At 38.2% G+C, this 22,622-nt stretch overlaps 2 protein-coding genes across 4 annotated transcripts in view; one reads left to right on the top strand and one right to left on the bottom strand.

The window, feature by feature from the left end:
* The window catches only part of Trmt13 (tRNA methyltransferase 13 homolog), a 25,692-nt gene extending 22,897 nt beyond the window's left edge, over positions 1-2,795 (top strand). Inside the window, exon 11 of the mRNA XM_074050912.1 lies at positions 2,658-2,795. Coding sequence (XP_073907013.1) covers positions 2,658-2,667 — 10 coding nt within the window. The 3' untranslated portion in view covers positions 2,668-2,795. The remainder of the gene's footprint in view (positions 1-2,657) is intronic.
* Lrrc39 (leucine rich repeat containing 39) overlaps positions 1-22,622 on the bottom strand; it is a 25,353-nt gene extending 2,731 nt beyond the window's left edge. Inside the window, exons 1-8 of one of the 3 annotated variants that reach the window (XM_020166458.2) lie at positions 22,466-22,622; positions 15,008-15,200; positions 8,616-8,721; positions 7,310-7,466; positions 6,524-6,660; positions 2,701-2,846; positions 1,684-1,836; positions 471-607 (exon numbers count right to left, since the gene is read on the bottom strand). In XM_020166458.2, coding sequence (XP_020022047.1) covers positions 471-607; positions 1,684-1,836; positions 2,701-2,846; positions 6,524-6,660; positions 7,310-7,466; positions 8,616-8,721; positions 15,008-15,120 — 949 coding nt within the window. In that variant the 5' untranslated portion in view covers positions 15,121-15,200; positions 22,466-22,622. Of the gene's footprint in view, positions 1-470; positions 772-1,683; positions 1,837-2,700; positions 2,847-6,523; positions 6,661-7,309; positions 7,467-8,615; positions 8,722-15,007; positions 15,201-22,465 lie in introns of those variants that run through there. The other 2 variants (XM_020166459.2, XM_074050916.1) reach the window with 2 other exon arrangements.

The raw sequence follows: 22,622 nt of genomic DNA, 5'->3' as shown, positions 1-22,622 counted from the left end.
AGGGAAGGAAAGGGAAGGCAGTTCATTCTCAAACTGACAAGGATAGCCACTGGTAGAATGAGGTAGTGATGCTTTAAGAATCACGTTGATGACTGGAATTATAGCTGCAGCCCAGTGATAGGATACTTGCCTAGCATGCCAAAAGGCTTGTGTCTGATTCACCAGCACCAGCACCACCACCATCGCCCCCCAAAATAGAGAATTACATCTTCATACACTTGATTGTGTTTCAGGTGCTTAGTCAAAGAATTTATTTCCTAACTCCATTGGAAAAATTTGGATACAATCACTCTCTTGCAGTCTTTACCAAAATTAAAGAATTTCCCTTTATTTTTCCCCTCCCACAATATTGCCCAAGACCAGAATTTGGTAGAAAAGGCAAGAAGGATGAGAAATACATAAAGGAATGATGAAGAAGTTATTTCTATCCCTAGAAAAGATTTAAGCGGTGGTGTATACAAAGCTCATACCTGCTTTTTGTGACTCCTGTATGTATGCATGCATAAACTGGAGGCCAAATAATTCCTTTTCCTCTTCTTCCTCAGGGCTATCACTGGGAGGAAGTGTTACTTCCAGTTTTAGTGGGTTGTCTCTGAAGTTGACAAACCTAGCAGTTCACCAAAAAACAGTATTTTTATAGGTGTCTTACAAGTGTGTGTTTATTTCCCTGGAGAAAGATCAAATGACAACATGCTAAATTACTCTTTTAACTGGTTTCAATAACAACATCTTGGTGAGATGTGATATATCCCAAGACTTTAAGTTTCTTTCCTAGAAGAAAAAAAATTAGCTTTAGACAACTTATTTCCAAAGATTTTTAAAGCAGCTATTAGTTCATAGCATGCATTGAATGTGGTAAGTTTAACATTTAAGAGCAGTTTTAATGTATTTGAAATATGGAATTCATTCTATGAATTTAGTAGACCTGTTTCATAGACTTGTGTCTCAACCTTCTAGTACAGGCTAATAGTTATTGAATAAGTGAAGGGATGAATGGATTTTGTTGTGGAAGTTTTGAGGTTGGGTGTCTGTTTACTTATTCTCACTGTCAGGAAGTTAAATTTTGAAAAGAAATGATGGGGTTTTGATTAGAAAAGAATCATACCTATTTTCTATAGGTAATCTAATTGTATGCACTTATAATTATTTAGAAGGAAGATGATCAGTCTGTTTATGCTTTTGGCTTTTATACTGCTGAGGCAGTTTATTGGCCTATAAAGATAATTTTCATGAAAATATTACCAACATAGCTTTTTTTTTTTTTTTTTTTTTTTTTTTTTAGGTGGGACTGGGGTTTGAACTCTGGGCTCAACACTTACAAAGCAGATGCTCTCCTGCTTGAACCACACCTCCAGACCATTTTGCTCAGGTTATTTTGGAGATGGGGGTCTCTAAAGCTATTTGCCCAGGCTGGCCTCAAGCCACAATCCTCCCAATCTCAGCCTCCCAAGTACCTAGGATTACAGGTGTGAGCCACCAGTGTCCAGCTTTTTATTAAAACTGATAAATTCCAGTATTATTTTAGTTTCAAAGATTTTCTGAAATAAGTTAGACCAGTGTTAATGAATCCTATCCACCAAATTATAGAGTCTCAACACTGGGAAAGATTTTTAAGACATCATCCATGTAAATAAGGACACAAATTTATTAACCACAATCTCTCAATATTCTGCAACCTTTTACCTCAGATTCTCCATTTCTCCCATGCATACGGGGATATCGTGCAGTTTATTGTTGCTGAGAACAAGAGTGCTCAGGTTTTTCATATTGCTGATTGTTTCTGGCAAGCATGTTATTTCATTCCGCTGTAGCCATAATGTATGTAGACTCTGCATGCTGACGAATTAAAACAGGTTTCTGCAGTTAGTCACATATAATATTAAAAGCAGGTTTTTAATTACCTTAAAAATCAAAGAAATGTCAGTTTTTAAAATATCTTCTTTAATCAATTTTTACTGGTTGATTTAACTGGCTTCACATACCCTGGTGTTTAGGGAAACTACACCCAGGAGTTAATCTCTCGTGTAGCCCTCATCTAGTGTTAGGAATAAAATCAACATACTATGGAGTTCTTCATATTGCTCACAGTTTTCTTAAATGCTGTAGATGTCATCTAATCTGAGTCTAAGAGAAAAGTCAGCAATAATATGCCATTCAGAGCAAGGCAGTATGTGTAATTTTTTCTTTTTGGCCGGGCTGAGTTTTGAACTCAGGGCTTCAGGCTTGCAAAGAAAACCCTCTACCACTTGAGCCACACCTCCAGTCCAGGGCAGTATGCATAATGACTGACAGTACATAATAGGGCCAGAATGCCTAGATGCCTACCTAGGTTCAAATCCTAACTAGTTAGTTGCTTACTAACTGACCTTGATCTTGGGGAAGTTCACTAACATCTCTGCATGAGCTCCCTCGTTCTTTTGGGAAGTGCACAGAAGTGCCAGGCAACCACTAAGTAATGTTGTTCTTGTGGCATATTTTCCGGTAATGTCCTGAAGTCACATAGCCACTTTCCCCCTCCTCAAACTCTTTTACATATTTGGAATAAATGCAAAGACCTGCTGCAAAGCAGCATATCTCAAACCAAATGGACCTGTTGTGATGGATTACGCTGGGGACCCCTTCGTCTTGTTTAGTTTGCTATTTCTTGTTTTTCTCAGGTGGTGTTAAGGCATCAGTCCGCAGTATGCAAAGTCACCTTACCTTTCTATAGTATCAGGAAGTCGTTCAAGTTTGTTGCTTCCCATGTCCAGCCACTCCAAGGCAGGCATGTCCAATACCGCAGAAGGGACTGTGCTGAAGTGGTTCATACTCAAGTCTAGGTGAGTAAGTTTTAGCAGTCTGCTAAGCTGAAGAGGAGAGCATGGTTTTTCTAGGCAAATGTCCACAGTGTAAACTACTAGAAGATTCACATGGATAAAGGGGCTATTTCACATCAGGGAACGTTCATATTACACTTGGACTTTGTTTAAGCACAGCAGTCCACAAAAAAATAAATATAAAATAAAGCTAAATAGGGTCCGGTGAGATGAAAACATCTCATGAAAATTACATCTATTAGGGCTGGGGATATAGCTCAGTGATGGAATGCTTAGCATTTGTGAGACCCTGGGCTCAGTTCCCAGCAGAGAGCAGGAGAAGGAAACAGCAAGAAGGAGAGGGAGAGGGAGAGGGAGAGGAAAAATTGTATCTATTCAAAGAAAATTCATTTTCCAAAATAACCAAGTTCTAGGGTTAACAGAAAGAACCTGCATGGTAAAAGGTTTTGTTTGGTTGGTTTTTGGGTTTTTTTTTAATACTGAGAGTAAGCATTTATTATCATGTTTTATTTTCATCCTGTAGTTGAGAGTTACACAGAAAAAACTTAATCTTCAAAATAATACTTACTTTTACTGAAACTTTGTCCCTTAATTTACACACATTATCTCAAACATCATATTTACTGCTTGGTAGTCCTAGTTTCTAAATGAAACAAGCAACCAAAAATTATTGCAAATAAGAGGACAAATGCTAGTGTGTTCAGTTGAAAATCAAAACTGTATTGGTGTGGCAGTGCCCTCTGTTGCTCCTCCTGTGCTCCACAGATAATGTCTGTCCTGAATTTGATATCTATCGTTGCCACATGTTTTCATGTCCTTATTGGCATAGAAAAATACATTTTCTATGTATTTCTATCTATAAATATTATATTATATATATATGTTTTCATAAAATTTAGTGCTTGTGTTTTAATGTAAAGATTATGATACTGTACTTATCTTACACTTGCTTCTGTTTCCCTCTGTTTTAGAATGTGTTCATATTGATGATTTTTAAATATCTCTTTTTTGGCAGTACTGGGAGTTCAGCTCAAGGGCCTTGTACTTGGGTGCTTTACCAAGTATTCCACCAGCACTTTTTGCTTTGGTTATTTTTGAGATAGGGTCCTGCTTTATACCCACTGGCCTGGACCATGATCCTCTATTTATGCTTCCCAAGTAGCTGGGATGACAGATGTGTGCCACTACTCCCAGCCATTGATTGAGATGGGGGTCTTGTGAACTTTTTTTACCTGGGCTGCCCTTGTTCAGTGCACTTGCACACCCATGTTTATTGCAGCAGTAGTCACAATAGCCAAGTTACGGAAACAGCCAAGATGCCCCACTACTGATGAATGGATAAAGAAAATGTGGGATTTATACACAATGGAATTCTACTCAGTCGTGAAGAAGAACGAAATCTTATCATTCTCAAGTAAATGGATGGAACTGGAGAACATCATCCTGAGCGAGGTTAGCCAGGTTCAGAAGACCAATATCTGAAAGTTCTCCCTCATTTTTTTTTTTTTTTTTTTTTTAAAGTTCTCCCTCATATGTGGACTTTAGCTCTAGGGCAAATACAGCAAGGGGATTGGACTTTGGCCACATGATAAGGCAAGAGCACACAGGGAGGTATGAGGATAGGTAAGAAACCCAAAAAACATGATAGTATTTGATGTCCTCAATGCAAAGGAACTAATGAAGAAACTTTATAGCGACAGAGGCCAATATGAGAAAGGGATCAGGAACTAGAGAAAAGGTTAGTTCAAGAAGAATCAACTTAGAATGTAAACACATACGTACATGAAAGCAATGTGAGGAATCTCCCTGTATAGCTATCCTCATCTCAACTGCAAAAACCCTTTGTCCTTCTTATTAATGTTTATACTCTCTCTTCAACAAAATTAGAGATAAGGGCAAAATAGTTCCTGTCTGGAAGTGAGAGGGGGTGGAGGGAGGGGGGAGAAATGACCCAAAAATTGTATGGACATATGAATAAACGAAAAAAAAATTGAAATAAAAATACTAGGCAAGCATTCTACCTGAACCATGCCCCAACCCAGCACCAGAACCTTTTGATTTTAGAAAATTGAAAAGATAATAAAGCAAGTATAGTATAACATCCTTATTTTGCCTATGTGGAAGCTGACATCTAGTCATGTAAGGCGGTGTGTCCAAGGCCACATGGCTACTTATAAGCCACACTTTGGGGTTTAAACAATCCCAGACTCAAGATTTCAGTTCAGTATTTCTTCCATTTGTAATCTGCCTCCTAAAGTGAAGAAATTAAGGTAAGAGACTGGCTAATAGACATACACATATTCACATAGCCTACAGATGGCAGCCAATCCTAGGAACAAAATCATAGGAATTAGAAAAAAATTACTGGCCTTTGTTAATGTGTAAAGAAATTGTCCATGTGATTGTTTTTTTGTCATGTGGAAAGGCACACATTTCATTAAATATGACTATTACATGATGAAATGTACACACATACATATATGCACTATATTTTATTTATAAGAGCAACTACTATTGGTGCCTTGTTCACTGGTTTTGGAAAATAAGTCTAATACATTCCCCAACATAAATGGGAACAGAGAATAGATTTATTTTTATTTTTATTGTTTTTCTTAACTTTTATCTTGCAAAGTCATTGTTTCCAAGGTAAAATGCCATGGAAATTTGCTGATTGTAAGAGCATTAAGTATGTCTGAAATGCAAATGTCTATTTTATATGATCAATCTGGTTTAACAGTGACAAGATAGCAAGTCAAAGTTTGAAGGCTTTTCCATCCCTTAGCCTTATTACTGGATAGAGACAAGAAGCTGACAAGCAGCATGCTTCCCAGATTTACTTCTGTCGCAATCACTGATCGCTGTCAACACAGGCAGTAAAAGGGGTTTTCTATTATCACCACACACTAGTGTGTATTCCCAACAATTCAAAAAAACCACTTATTAAGAGCTGGGGTATAGTTCAGTAGGAGAACACTTGCCCAACATCCTCCAGGCCCTGGGTTCAATCTCCAGTACGGCCAAAGGAAAAGCATTTATTAAGTAACCACTACATCCTAGGCTTGTCCTTAATTCTAGGAATTTAAATAAAATAAAATTCTCATTCTGGCCGCCAATAAGATGACAATCTAGTCAACAAATGATGTCAATATGTAACAATAGCAGGAGGATCTTTTGTGTTAAATAGATTCTTCTTTGGCTAAAAACCTGAATTCACTGAAGGCATGGCTCAAGTGGTAGAGCACCTGTCTAGCAAACTCGAATCCTGAGTTCAAACCCCAGTACCGCCAAAACAAACAAGAGATCCACATTATACTTTTAATTATTTTCACTATGTATTTTCCTGAAATAAAAGTCTTAGCAATTCCTCGTGAGTTTTATTTTTTTATTATTGTTTTTTAAACTTTTACTTCTTTTTTGGTGGGACTTGAGTTTGAACTCAAGTTCATGCTTGCAAAGCAGGCACTCTACCATTTGAGCCACACCTCCAGTCCATTTTACTCTGGTTATTTTGGAGATAGAGTCTTGCAAACTATATGCCCAGGCTGGCCTCAAACCTTGATCCTCCCTATCTCAGCCTCCAAAATACCTAGGGTTACAGGTGTGAGCCACTGTGCCCAGTGAGTTTTATTTTTTTAACAATCCCACAGTTGAAAAATAAACTGCTCATAGACAGACAAATATATCATAGGTATTTAGATCTTTCTGACCTCTTGTGGAAGATCACAGATATCTCTGTTAACAGCCAGTTCCAGTTTCTCCAAGCTGGCACAATTACTTAGTTCCTTGGGTACGGTTTTGATTTTGTTGTAGCTGAGAATCAGTTCCTGGAGTCTAGTGAGCAATCCTACAAATTAAGTAAGTAAAAACACAGGGAAAACAGATGGTCAAAATGTTTCCAGTTACTAAGCATTACAGCATTGATGAATTTACAGATTGACAAATTCATAGACCTTATTTTCTTCCCTTTTCCTAATCTGTGCCCTGCCCCCTCAGAGTCACAGGAGTTGAAGAAAACTATTTTCATTGGTCAGATCTACGTTACAAATCCTGTGCTGAGGGTGGCGCTCAGTGGTGGAGCCCTGGCCTAGCGTGCACCAGGCACTGGTTCTGATCCCCAGCAGCAAAATCAAAAAACAAACAAAATGCACTATGCTCAGAGCAATTTTTCATTTGGAGATTTGCCCCCCACTGTGCAATGAATCTTTTAATTTTATTGTGTGCAACAAACAGTTGTAAGAGAAATAGCCAAACCAGCAATGTTGTTTCTAAACTCTGCAGAACGGTGTTTACAGAGAGACTTTCCTCACGTGAAATTGCACCTTGAATCATCTCAACAAACCCTTGGAGCTTCAATTTAGATTAAATATTTAAAATCTCAGGATTCAGGAATATATAAGGATGAGATCTTTAGCCACATATCAAAAACAAATTTCTCAAAAAACACCGTCTGCCAGTAGATAAAGCAGCACAAGAATAAAAACAATCTTCCTTACCAATTCCTCGAGGTATCTCTGAAATTGTGTTCCGAGATAAATCTAGCACAAGGAGGTTCTGAAATCTCCCGATGAACTCAGGAATTTTCAACAAACCAGTTCTATGAAGTTGCCATTCCTGTAGTTGACTCAGTTTCAGTAAAGAAGCAGGAAGAGTCTAGAGTAAAAAATAGCAGAGCTATTACTTTACTGAAATAGTTTAGCAATACACCACACTCGCGTGTGACTTTCATTTGATTTGTAAAAACACTTTGGAATATTTTCTCCTTACTGGGTTGCATTTCTGTACTTTGTGTTACTTCTGAGTTCTAAGAACTTTACGTTTTTTTGTTTGTTTGGGTTTTTTTGCTAAACCTTCCAACTCCAATCTTAGAATAAACAAAAATAACCTATATTGATCAATAATGCATACACATAAAAGTCTGTCCTAAAGATTCTGTTGTGTTAGGCTTTCCTTGAGCACGTGTGAAATGTGAGTAATGAGAGCACCAACATGAGAATGTAAAAAAAATCAACGTAATCAGTAATTTAAACTTCACTTCCTCTTCTGTTTTGAAGGATCTTATAAGTAGAGATTTTTTTAAGTTTTTTTAAGTTACAGATTTTAGAGTTTCAACTGTTCTGAGCTCTATTTGTTTTCCATTTCAGGCTAAGATAGATTAAAGAGAAAATAAGGACATTAACTATGCAGCTAAACGTAGGTATATATATGAAAATGAGCACTGACCCCAAGGTGGGAAGCCCTTGTAAAAATTAGAGTATGCCTCATATAACTAAGCGACTGTGTGTGAGTGCACATGTGTGCAAAGGAGAGTGAAAGGATACGAATGAGCTACACCTAACAAAAAATTAGCATCCATTTCCATTTTGTAAAGCCTTTTGTTTTGCCACTACTGGGGTTTGAACTCAGGACCTTACTCTCGCTATGCAGGAACTCTACCACTTGAGCCAATGCACCAGCCCTGTTTTGTAAAGCTGTAATCAAACATTCTTTGGAAAATCTATGTGGTACTCATTAGTAAGATGGTCACCTTTTTATAGAAAATGAGAAAATGCTTATTAGAAGGATGAGGAGGAAAAATACCACAAATGACTTGAGTTTAGGCAGGTGGAAGAAAATTAAAGCTTTTCAAAAAATTTTGTGAAGTTATGTTTCTTTTCTGTGTTCATGGTGCCCAAGTTCATCTGTCATATTATTAGAATTAGAATTTCTAGCTATTCCAGTCTTCCTTACACAGCCTCAGAGTCACTCTCTCAACTTTCCTACACAGTGCAAAAAGTCAAGTATTCCTTGTCTAGAGTTTACCTTCCATTCTTCATTTTCGATCTTCAAAATGACTCTTCCATCTTCCCTGGTGACCTTTTCTTTTAGCTTAGTTAAGCTTACTCGTTCTTCCCAGATCCGCACTAGCCTAGGAGACCAGAAAATCATCGTAGTTCATAGGTAATGACATAGGTACCGTTCAGTTTTGTGTAAAAAAGAAAAACGACTCATCAAAAATAACCATTGAAGCCAGGTGTGGTAGCTCATGCCTGTAAACCCAGATACTCAGGAGATGGAGATTAGGAGGACCAAGGTTCAAGGCCAACCTAGACAAAGAATAATGAAACACCCCATCTCATTGCTGGCATGTCTATGTGTGTCTGTTGTAGTTCCAGCTTCTGGGGGCACAGGTAGGAATGAGACAGGATAGATCAGGGAAATTGAAGCATGGGAAACAGCAGCCAGGAATTCACAAATAAACATTGCACTAATGAATAGCTCAACATATAGCTCCTGGTTTCTCTGCTTCGAGACTTATACTCTCTCAACAAACTGCAACATTTACTGGAAAGAAAAAAAGAGCAGCTCTCTCCCTCTGGTCTTGCCCACTTGCCCAAAGGTAATTAGTGCACTCTGAGAACTAAGCAAGGATATCTTAAAGAAAGACACTTACCCTGGAAAGGGACTCTTGGGAAAATGACTCTTCTGGGCACAAAAAGTATCTACAAAGGAAAATATTTATCCCAAGAATGGACAGCTGTCTTGTAAAGGGAGCATCTGGTAGGACCCATCCTTTGTTTAAAGGAATGTTCAAACATCTGGGTCATCGTGACTCAAATTTAATGGGCAGGCCAGCCTTGAAATCTTTGGGCTCAATTGATAAGACAGTGTAACAGCAAAAGCAGCTCATTATTCCAGTGTCAGAGCAAAAGAGAGCACTTTCCTGAAGGTAAATTTGAGCCAAAACCCACATCCCATTTTTTCACCATAAATACCTCTGTTATCAGATGTTCCCACACCCATGTCTGGGTTCTATACTATCTTTCCTTTGCTTTGCTTTACTAATAAACTTTCTCTGTCTCTACCTTGATGAGATCTAACATTCTTTTTTGCAAAACTCATGAACTCAGTGCCCAAGAGCCAGGTAGAGAGACCTTCCCCGTTTTGAAGACCTCCTTCCTAAGCATCACTGATTCCAGTAACAGGAGGATCGCGGTCTGAGACCAGCCTCAGGCAAAACCCACAAGACCCTATCTGACAAATAGCCTTAAAAAAGCAAAAAAAAAGTTCTGGGGGTGTGGCTCAAGTGACAGAGCGCTTACTTAACAACTGCAGGGGCCTGAGTGCAAATCCCAGTATCACAAAAAAAAAAAAAAAAACCACTGGGCCAATGGTTTCTGGAAATCAGATAAGAATTACAAATATGATTAGTATCACAAATATCCTACTGTACAGCAGCTGCCCCTCTGAGAGTTATCCTTTGTACAGTTACTTCTCCCTTGCCTCAGCATTCTAAATTCTTTTTCTTTTTCTTTTTTTTATGCATTGGGGTTTGAACTCAGAGCTTCATGCTATAAAGCAGGGGCTCTACCTCCTGAGCCACTCCTCCAGTCCATTTTGCTCCGGTTATTTTGGAGATGAAGTCCTTCCTGCTATTTGCCCAGGTTGGTCTTGAACCTTAAACCTCCTGATCTCAGCCTCCCAAGTAGCCGGGATCACAGGCGTGAGTCACCAGTACTTGGCCAGTATTCTAAATTTTAAAGAAAAGTTGCACTTGAATGATTAAGATGTTAACTGCTACATAATCTTTCTGTAGGTGTTTATTTTGTTTTTTACAGTGCTGAGGATGGAACCCAGGGCCTCACACACACTGAGCAAATACTCTACCATCTTTCTTTATATTTAGAGAACCCAGAACATCTAGGGGCCTTCAGATAACACCCGTGTAACACTCCTCATTATTTAGTCCTGTGAATCAGCTCACACAAAGCATGTAAATTGCTGTGAGGATTAACTTGCAGAAAAGTAACATGTTTGTCAAGAAAGTATTACAGAAACTAGCCCAGGAGGTGAAGGTCACTATGATGTTCCAGCCAGAGGAAAAAACAGGAGAGCGACGCCATGGATGGGGACCCCACCCAGCATGCTGTGTTCCTGAACCTTCTTTCCCTCACTGTAAAGCCCTTTTGCATACCTGAGCTCTCTCGAGTGGTCTTTTTGGTGGATGAGAGCTCCCCATTTTTCTAAGGTTGTTGACCCTTGCATAAACCTGACTTCTTTCCCACCAACTCTCTTCTTGCTAGTATTGGCTTTTGAGCAGATGGACTTGGTGCTGGTAACACTCCTTTTTTTGAAGTTGGTTTGTTTTAGTGCTGGCGGTAGAACCCAGGGCCTTGTGCACACTAAACACAATCCTAAGTTTTTGAAAAACTCATAATCCTTCATATATTTGACTTATAGTAGCTTTATTGATACATAATTCACATACCATAGAATTCATTCTTTTTAAGGTATACAGTTCAGTGGTTTTTGGTATTTTCACAGTATTAGCTACCCATCTCCAGTAATCCCAAAATGTATCTTACCCAAAGAAACCCCTCCATACCCATGAGCTGTCACTCCCCATCCTCCCCTTTTCTTCCCCTGACATTTGTTCTTTTTTAGGAAATCCTAAACTGTTTCCAAATTGGCTACAATGCCAATAGTGTATTGTAGTTTCTTCACATCCTTGCCAGTACCTGTTGCTGTCCTTCTTACTGATTGATTGACTGAGGCAGGATTTCACTCTTTAACCCAGGTTGGCCTTAAATTCTTGATCTGCCTGCCTTAGCCTCCCAAATGCTTGGATTATGGATATGTACCACCATGCCTGGCAAGACCAAGCTTTATAATGCTGTAAAATGATTTTATAATGAAATTGTTTTAAGATTATAGAAAGTATGCTGAAATTGTGCTTTATAAACTCCACATAAGGTTTCTTCCTTTCTTTTTAATTTGTGGTGTCAAGAGATCAAACCCAGGGCCTCATGCAGGCTAGACAAGTGCTCTACCACTGAGCTACAATTAGCAAACACTCTAGATCTTAAGCAATCTCTTAAACAATCTCTTTTTTTTTTTTCCCTCAAAGGTTGTCAGAAAACTCCTCAATTTCTAGACCTAATGGTAATGTTCATAGAGGTGTTTGTAAATTAACTCTTGGAAACTGCATTTCATTAACAGATACCTCCTGCTTAATCACAACATAGTCGTGAAGACTAAAAACAACAGGGGGCAAATAACGCATTCTCATTACTTTTATGCAGCGACGACAAAGCTGCTGAAATTCAATGACCACCAGTTGACCACCATCTCCTTTGACTCAAATTTTGTGTTCTGCCTCCTTTGAATCCTGTGCTTTCCTCTTTGTCTCTGTAGAGTACAGTGTGAGCAAGAATCCTACTAAGCCAGTTTAGTGAGAATCCCTTTCCTTTGGTATCTGACTGCCTCCTTGAGCAACAATCTTATCAAGTCATCATAGACAGAAGTCCCTTATCCTTGAGGTCTGAGTCTGCTGACACCTCACCCCTTGGTTATAGATCCCCACTTGTGTGTGTTTTGATCAGTTAAGTCCAGTCTCCATCACTACAAGTCCACAGGGGCCTCATACCTAGTGCCACGGCTCCCCTTCAGTAAATAAAGTCTGTCTGACCATCTTTCGCAAGTGTCTGGATAACTTTTTCTTTCACACAGAAACAAGTAATAGGTGAAATCCAAGAGTTTAGAACCTACTCATGATTCCTGGTCACTGTTTTAAAAATAGGTAGAATTTATTAAGAATACTCTAGATTCAAGTTTACCAGAATTGCACAAATATAAACTTAGTTAATTTAATAAGAATAGCTTTATTTAAAAGGGGGGAGGTTATAATCTAGGAAATGTAAGACCTGAGGTGAGTCAGATCCACATTTATTTGTGAAGTGACCTTTAACAGGTTCCTTAGGCCTGTCCCTTAGGTTTTTCCCCTTTAAGTAGAGAAATAACAGTACTCACGTGTGACAATATCAGGTACTCCTCTTATTCCTCAATAATAAATCCTCTAGCTGGGCATGCCTGAAATCACAGCACTCCAGAAGTGGAGGCAGAAGTGTCACGAGTTCTAGGCCTGCCTGGACTACATAGGAGACCCTCTCTCACCAAAAAAAAAAAAAAAAAAAAAAAAAAAATCCTCTAAAGTAACTGGGCAAAGACACTTGGTCATTCTCTCAAAATTAGGTATGGGCTATACCAGGTTTTGGCAACAAGAGGTTAGCAGGAGTAGCATGTGCAGTTTCCTAGAAGTGCAGGATCCTACTGGCCTGGAAACAAACATGGTGGCCATAGCTGCTGATTATGGGGGAGAAGTGGGAGCTTTAATAATGGAAACCACAGGCAGTTGAGCGACATGATAGAGTGCTGTGTGTGTCTGAGTCCATGGAGTGCTATTCCATCTCTAGCCCAGACATGGTGCTCTGTCTGCATCTTATCAGAACATTGAATAGAAGCTGGGTGTGCTGGCACATGCCTGTAATCCCAGCACTTAGGAGGCTGAGACAGTAGATCTGGAGTTTGAGACCAGCTACATGAACTGGGTTACAGAGGGAGATTCTGCTTCCAAAATATATATGTATATATGTGTGTATGTGTTTATATGTGTGTGTGTGTATATATATATATACACACATACATATATGTAAAATAACAGAGCTTTTGTAAGCCTCACTATTATTATTTTGGTTTCCTTCTCTGGAAATGCAACCTAACCCCCATCATGACACTTTTTCAGCAGGTGAAGATGATTGAGTAAATGACAGAGTACAAATAAACCGCTTAGCAGAGTCCCTAGTAAACAGTAGCACACAGAAGTGGCTGCTTCCCTTACCTGACCCTGTTACCGTGGCATGGAATTGGCTTTATTGGCTTTGCATAGGAGGAATGGTTTCTCCCCATCCTGATCTTTTATCTTTACTGACATTTACCAGACACAAATCATTGTTTATCAATGACCATTCCTGCCTGTTCCCTACTCTTTTTCTTTTCTTTTTGAGACAAAGTCTCACTATGTAGTCCAGGCTGACTTTGAACTCTCTATCCTCCTGCTTCAATGTCCTGAATGCTGGGATTATAGGTGTGAGCCACTATGCCTGACTGCCCTCTATTCTTTGCTGAAAGAATACCAGTTGTTTCCATGTGTTTGCCCTTCCCCCTAGAATCAGGGATAAATCTTGGCTTGCCCAAACCAAGCATGCAATCTCATTCCTCTGGAAGGTAACTGGATTAGTTATACAGATGATCCAAGGAGAGGCTAGGGAGAGGTCTGTGAGAAGAAAGAAACTCATGTCCATTCTTCTGAGGACATAATGATTCTTGGCTGGGGTGCCTGGAAGGGCCTTGGCCTCTTGTGACATCGAGGGACACTGACCTGAGGGTCAAGCCAAGTGGCTTTGGAGATGGAAATGAAACTGAGTCTTCACTGTGTTGTGGCCTCACACTGACTGCCTTTGGAACTGCCTTTCTCTTCTTGCTTAAGCCTTTATAGTTGGTTCTTCTGTTTTTTGCTAACTGACATTATCTAATTTATTATTTAAGAAGAGACTGAATGAGTGAGAATTACAGGGAGCCACGTATAATCTATGAGCAAAGGGACTACTCGTGCGGGATTGGTAGAATACACTAGAAAACTGGGAAGATATCAAGGAAGCAGAGGAAACGAGGACCATACTCGCTACATAAAGCTGTGATCAGGAAATCGGGTGATCTTCAGAGGCCCTGGCTGCAAATAGCAGCTATTCAAATAGCTGGGAATCTACAGTACCTTCTATTTCCACATCTTGTTACATTTATTATTATTTTAAAATTTTTTATTATCATATTATTGCTGTATTGGGCATACACTGTGACATTTACAAAAGTTCTTACAATATATCATAGTTGAATTTACACCCTCCATCATCCTCCTTTATGCCCCCTCTCCCCATTCTCCCATTCTTAGAACAGTTTCAACAGGTCTCATTTTTCCATTTTCATACATGAGTACGTAATATTTCCACCATATTTATACCCTCCCACACCTGTCCTTCTATCTCCCCCTCACTCCAGATCTTATTTTAGATACTAGAATATATAATGTTGAACACACAGTCCTGAAAATTAGGCTAAGTGATATTAATCATACTTTGATGAATGTTAAACAGAGTCCTATGAAAGATGACTACTGTTTTCACACACAAACACTTTGATTTTCATGACTCTCATCTCATAGCCACGTTTCATTAAGTCAGGGATTTTAAGTATATTTTGGAATTTTCAGCAAGTAAAACTTTTTTATCAAGTTCAATAATGAGGCATTTAATAAATGAACTTTTTATAATGATGAGATTATGAATTTTCACCAAAGTAATAAACACGTTAGAGCGTACTTGTGTTGAAATTCCTTCTCTCGCTTCAGATCTTCATTGTGTTTCTTTATTCTTTCTTCCCAAATTTCCTTTACAGCGTTGACAGCCCCAGTAAAAACCACGTTTTCTGTCATGATTTCTCCACATGATCATAAAATCATCAACCTCATGATGTTCTGAATAGTTGGATCTCAGGTGCCGTCTCAGAAAGGACCTAATGGTACCAGAGGGAAAAAGCAACAGGTCAGAATGCTCACTGAGCACTACAATAATCACAATAGGTAATGTTTATCGGGCACTTTCTCTGTTCCAAGAACTGTTCTATTTCCTTTGTTTGTTTTTGAGAAAGGGTCTCACTATATTGCTCTTGTGCTCAAGCAGTTCTTCCATATCAGCCTCCCAATTAACTGAGACTACAGGCACATACCGCCACACCTGGATATTGTATGTTTTGTGCATACCAGATTTCACTTAAAAAGCTTTTGTAAAAATACTGTGATACGAATATTTTCTTTGTCTCTAACGTACACTTGAGAAAACAGAATCTTAAAGAAGCTGAGCAGTTTGTTCAAGGCCCCTTATCTGATATGCAGCACAGGTGGGAATTGGTGCCAAGCTTACTTCCTTTCCCACCATGAAATTCACAGCAATGAGCAAGTGCAACTAGTTCACATGTCCTATTATACGAAAGTGCTTAAATAATGGATACATAAAACGAATCCAGCATCTTGGGATACCAATTTAGTCTGGGTGACATATGCATAACCTCACTTCAGTTAAGAGAATAACATATCAGAACCATTTGCTGTTGCATAAGATAAATTGCAAATGGAATCTCACAAATAACAGGAAAATGTGCAATACTAGGAAATGGTTATGTAAACTATGGCAGATCCATTTGATGAAATATCCTAGCCTTACAAGCAGTAGTATTGATTTTTCACCAAATAAGCAAGGAATTTGATTCACAAGTCTTTGAATTCTTTCCTCCAACTTCAGGAAAATAGTGGGCTGGGATGTAGCTCAGTGGTAGAGTGTGTGCTTAGCATATGTGCAATCCTGGATTCCATCACACACACAAAAATTCAGTTCAAGATGTGCACACTCACTTCTATTCAACAGTATACTGGAACTCTATAATGCAATGAAAGCATATACAAAGTTACAAAGTTAGAAAGGAAGATATAAAATTTGCAAGAGCAGAGGGAAATGGGCAATCTTATACACTAATGGTGGCAGTAAGGATTGTTATATTCCCTGTGGAAAGAAATGTTGCATTATCTATCAAATTCACAAAGGGACCCTCACACATCACAAATATTTTCAAAATGTAAAGTGACATATTACAAAGTTAGTCATTTTTTTTTTGCTATCTTTTTATTTTTATTTTATTTTTTTTTCATTTTTCTTTTATTATTCATATGTGCATACAAGGCTTGGTTCATTTCTCCCCCCTGCCCCCACCCCCTCCCTTACCACCCACTCCACCCCTTCCCGCTCCCCCCCCCCAATACCCAGCAGAAACTATTTTGCCCTTATCTCTAATTTTGTTGTAGAGAGAGTATAAGCAATAATAGGAAGGAACAAGGGGTTTTGCTGGTTGAGATAAGGATAGCTATACAGAGCATTGACTCACATTGATTTCCTGTGCATGGGTGTTACCTTCTAGGTTAATTCTTTTTGATCTAACCTTTTCTCTAGTACCTGTTCCCCTTTTCCTATTGGCCTCAGTTGCTTTAAGGTATCTGCTTTAGTTTCTCTGCATTAAGGGCAACAAATGCTAGCTAGTTTTTTAGGTGTCCTACCTATCCTCACCCCTCCCTTGTGTGCTCTCGCTTTTATCATGTGCTCATAGTCCAATCCCCTTGTTGTGTTTGCCCTTGATCTAATGTCCACATATGAGGGAGAACATACGATTTTTGGTCTTTTGGGCCAGGCTAACCTCACTCAGAATGATGTTCTCCAGTTCCATCCATTTACCAGCGAATGATAACATTTCGTTCTTCTTCATGGCTGCATAGAATTCCATTGTGTATAGATACCACATTTTCTTAATCCATTCGTCTGTGCTGGGGCATCTTGGCTGTTTCCATAACTTGGCTATTGTGAATAGTGCCGCAATAAACATGGATGTGCAGGTGCCTCTGGAGTAACAGTCTTTTGCAAAGTTAGTCATTACAGTGCTTTGTACAACAGCAAAATACTGAAAACAACCCAAGTGACACCGGTATGTTGTGGTACATCAATAGCATGGGACTTTACATAGCCTTAAATAAGAAAAAGCATTTTTATGACTTTGCCACAATTTATCCATTCCAGTAAATGTGGACATTTGAGTCCCAGAAGTTTGCCATTATGAGCAATACCTCTAAAATTCTTGTCCTTTTCTTCTTGATGCTCAAGAGGAATTATTTCTATTGAATACAGACCTGCAATTAGGACTGCTGGCTCATAGTGTATGCCAGTGTACCACTTCACAAGATAGAGCCAAACTGTTCTCCAAAGTGATTTGTTCACTTATACTCTTACTGTCGCTGTATAAGGGTCCCCATGGATGCACTTCCTCACTCTAGAAGAAATGAACAAATTTCTAGGCACACATAACCTGCCAAATTTGAACCAAGAAGATAGTAGAAATCCTAAACAGAATAAAAACAAGCAATAAGACTGAAGTAGTAATCAAACTGTCCCAACAAAGAAAAGCCTAGACTGGATGGATTCACTGATGAATTCTACTAGATCTTTAAAGCACTAACATCAGTGCTCCTCAAAATATTCCAAGAAACAGAGAAGAAAGAAATGCTTCCAAACTCATTCTATGAATCTAGAATTATCCTGACACCAAACTGGATAACGATATGACAAAATGACAAAAAAAGAAAAGAAAAAGAAAGTTATATAAAAACTACCTTGGTGAACATAGATGTAGAAATCCTCAACAAAACACTTCCAAACCAAATTCAGCAACACATTAATCATTAATAAGACACCATAATCAAATTGGTTTCATTACAGTGATGCAAGAATTGTTCAATGTATGCATGCAAATGGTGTCATACAGCACATAAATAGAATCAAAGGGAAATCACAGAACCATCTCATTAGATGCAGAAAAAAGCACTTGACAAAATTCAACATCCTTTCATGATAAAAAGCTCTGATGAAATGAGGCACAGAAGGCTCGTGCCTCAAAGTCTATATGCACCAAACCCTAGCCGGTATCATACTTAATGGGGAAAAACTGAAAGCATTTCCTTTAAAATAACAAGTGTTACAAGGGTATCCACTCTCACCACTCTTTTTCAATATAGTATTTGAAATTTTAGCTAGAGAAATAAGACAAAAGAAGAAATATAAGGAATACAAATAAGAGTTGAAGAAGTCAAATTGGTACTATTTGCTGATGATATGATCCTATACTTAAAAGACTCTGTAGACTCCACCAGAAGACACTTAGCTCTGATAAATACTTTCAACAAAGTAGTAGTATACAAAATCAAAACACAAAACTCAGTATATTTTTGATCTGCCAATAATGAATTTGCTGAGAAGGAAATGAGGAAAATAATTTCATTCACAGTAACCTCCAAAAAATTTATTGTTTTCAAAAGTTATTCTATGAAGCCAGTAGTAACCTGATACCAAAACAAGATAAGGACACACACAAAAAAGAAAATTATAGACTAATATCTTTCATGAGCATAGACACAAAAATCCTCAATAAAATACTTGCAACCCATCTGATTCTCAACAAATGTGCCAAAAAACATATGTTGGAAAAAAGATAACCACTTTAACAAGTGGTGCTGGGAAAACTGGGTGTCTATAGGCAGAAGATTGAGTCTAGATCTTTGCCTGTCACCCTGTACAAAAATCAACTTAATGTAATCAAAGACCTTAATGTAATACCTTAATGTATCAAAGACCTTAATGTAACACCTTAATGTATCAAAGACCTTAATGTAATACCTGAAAGAAAACATAGAGGAAACATTTCAAGGTACAGGGATAGGCAACAATTTCCCAAATAGGACTCCAGTTGTTCAAGAAAGAATATCAAGAATTAACAAATGAAATTGCTCAAATGAAAAAGCTTCTGATAGCAGAATTGCTAATGAAGAGACAGCCTCTAGAGTGGAAAAAAATCTTCCCCTGCTGTTCATCTGACAGATGATTAATAGCAAGAATATATAAAGAACTCAAAAAATTAAGCAACAAGAGAACAAATGGGTAAAAGAACCTCACAGGCACTACTTAAAAAATGTACAAATGACAAAAAAATGAAAAAAATGTTCATTAGCTTTAGTCATCAAGGAAATACAAACAAAAACTACTTTGAGATTCCATCTTACTCTATTCAAAATGGCTACCATTAAGAAAACAAAAATAACAAATGCTGGCGAGAATGCAGCCACAGTGGAGATCAGAAGGGATGTGTCTCCAAAAAACTAAAAGTAGAATTGCTATAAGATCCAGTATACCACTCCTGGGTACACACCTGCAGGAATCAAAGTTGGCATAGTAGAGACACCTGTACACCCATGTTTATTGTAGCACTATTCACAATAGCCAAGCTATGGAATCAGTATAGGTGCCCATCAACACATGAATGGAGTGTTAGTCAACCATTAAAAAGAACCAAAATCATGTTATTTTCAGGAAAATGGATGGAAATGGAGATCATCATGTTAAGCAAAATAATGCAGACTCCATTAAAAAGTATCATGTTTTCTTTCATATGTGGAAGCTAAAGAGAAACAAGATATGAAAGTAGAAGTAGTAATGTTAGGGAAGATGGAGGAGTGGATAAAAGAGGGAGATGGGGGTGAATATGATCAAAGTATGCAATATACATGTCTGAAAATGTCACAGTGAATGAAACTCACTATTTTATATATTTAATGTATGCTGGTAATAAAAAGGAAACCTTCATAAGATGAAAAAACAGGAAATTGAAATGGCAAAAAAAAACCTAGATGAAATTGTGCTCAACTTTAAGGGTATGTGGATTAAAATCATATCAAAATGCCAATCCATACCTATCAGAATGGCTAAAATGAAAAAGACTGACCCTTCCAAGTGTTGGTGAAAATGTGAATTACAGAAATCCTCACACAGTGCTGGTGCATTGGTGGAGATGTAAGTTATTACAGCTATTTTGGAATAAAAGTTTTATTAATCTAACATTGTAGATATGCAAAGTTTATGACCAGCAGTTACACTCCCTGGTATACACCTAACAGGAAGAGCACGTCTCCACCAGGAAACATGAACTAGAATGCTCCCAGCAATGTTTTTCAAAATGAGGGTAAAAAGAATGCTTCCTGGAATTTTGCTTTCTCATCAGGATCCTCACTTGATTGGCAGTCCAAGGACATACAGTTTACTCTGCAGTCAGGCCGCCATGTTCCTGACGGCTCATTTCCCAAACTGCATTGTTGGCAGGTGCCTTGCCAGGCTGTAATGCAAGGAAGGTGAGGCATTGTCTTTCAGTGACTGGAACTGGTCTGTGACTTTATAAAGACTGAACCAGGGTGTCTGGATGCTGGCAGGGGACAGCAAAGTAATGTCTGTGCCACTAGTCTTCTAGACAGGAGTTGGTGGTTTGTCTGAAGTGTGGGGGAAAGGATGGTTTCTGGCTGGATTTCATAGTCAATAGTACATTTACATATTTCATTTTAAAACTAGATGTTTCTACTAGAGGCCTTTGATTCAGGAATTAATGTTTGTCAACTGTAGAACTATTAAAATAGAAAAACTGTTCTTTTAAAAATCCCTAAGATTTATATATGCTCATATTTAAGCTTCTGGAAGGGAGAGAAACCATTTTATGTATTTATTTGTTATTTATTTAGTAGTGCTGAGTGCCGTGCAGGCTTCACACGTTCTAGACAAATGGAGAGAAGCTGTTTTAGAAATTAATGTTTGTGTTCTAAAATCTGTTTGTAAAGTCATGATCCTATTTTACATTGATATTAAAATATTTCAAAGCCAGGTGCAGTGGGGCACACATGTAATTCCAGCTTCTCAGGGGGCTGAGGTAGAAGGATCACTGGAGCCCAGGAGTTCAGGGCCAGCCTGGACAAAATAGCAGAACCCTAACTTTTACACACATCTCTCTCTCTCTCTCTCTCTCTCTCTCTCTCTCTCTCTCTTTTTCTTTCTATATATATATATATATATATATATATATATACAGTGAAAAAGTAATTTTCTGAAGGTATAAGAGAGCTGAATCAGCACGTCCCAGAATGAAGTTGCATAGATAATGTCTAAAGTTGATAAGAAATAGCATATTACTACCTCTGCAAAGCATCAAAGAAATGTGGAGATGACCTCTGAAAATTAAATCCCAGGAAGGTTAAAAGGTCACTTCTGAGGAATTGGGTTGGTGGCAGGAATGGGGTAGAGGGGTACAGAGCACGGTTTTTCACCATTAATCTTTTTTTAATTAATTTTTAATTGTTGATTTTTTAAAATTAAAATTACACAGTGGTGCAGTGTGTGTGTGTGTGTGTGTGTGTGTGTGTGTGTGTATGAGAGTGAGAGGGAGAGAGAGAGAGCTATTTCCAGCAATGCATACAGAATATACTCAGGGACAGATTGTCAGATCTTTTTGCCATCAAGGAACCTAGGAGGCTGGGGGCGTGACTCAAGCTGTAGAGTGTGTGAAACCCTGAGTCCAAACCCCAATACCACCCAAAAAGATAGGAAGGAAGGAAGGAACCTTGGGGTTTGGTGTAGTGCAATTCCAGTACTTGGGAGGCTGAGGCAGAAGGATTGTGAGTTCTAGGCCAGCCTGGGCTACATAGTGAAACCTTAGGTAAGAAACATGTACAAAAGTATATATACTGGTAATCCAATTACCTGGGCACATCACCTGTAATTTATTGTCTCAAATGTTAGCAATATTGAAATACTTGCTAAATACTTTAAGTAATAGCAAATAATATTATCTTAAAATCCAACTATCTACATATAAATGTATTTTACCAGCTACATGTATCTACACATATATATTATATATGCATATATTAAATATAACTATTCAATCATTGCTAATTAATTTCCTCATTTGCTATTAAATTTTGGTCCTCTGTCAGTTTTCCTATAACCATAGGTTTCCCTCACAAGAAAACAAGTCAGCAACAGTGTGTGTACTTCTGCTTCCAACACAGAAGTGTGGTCTCTGCCCTGATTAGTACATTACAGAAAAGCACATAGCCTAGCAGGTAGCATGGCAAGAATGTGAGTGGGAGAGTCAGCTTCCCAAATCCAGAGTAAAAGCAAAAGCAATACAATCTCAGAAGAAATGCTTCGTGCTTGTGGGGAAGATGCATCCCCCTAAAAAGACTTGTAAATTCAATTCCAAGATTGGTCATATATTCTGGCAATTACAGAAACAGGAAAGTAAGTTATCACCAACAATCTGTTTATATGTAAAGAATGGAGAGAAAAAGTATTATGAAAAATACTTACCACTGTTGGTGGATACTGAAGCTGACACGCCCAAAGTTAATGATTATCAGCTAGGAATGGATGACAGGGTGAATTTTTTTCAGTGTGGCTCCAAGTGACTACAATCCTCAGTCAGGTTGTAACAAGTGCAATGTAATGTCATCCGGGTTCTAATTTT

Source organism: Castor canadensis, chromosome 12 (genome assembly GCF_047511655.1).
Source record: "Castor canadensis chromosome 12, mCasCan1.hap1v2, whole genome shotgun sequence".
Lineage (NCBI taxonomy): Eukaryota > Metazoa > Chordata > Mammalia > Rodentia > Castoridae > Castor > Castor canadensis.
Note: the sequence above shows the minus strand (reverse complement) of the source record. Positions and strands in the feature narration are given on the sequence as shown.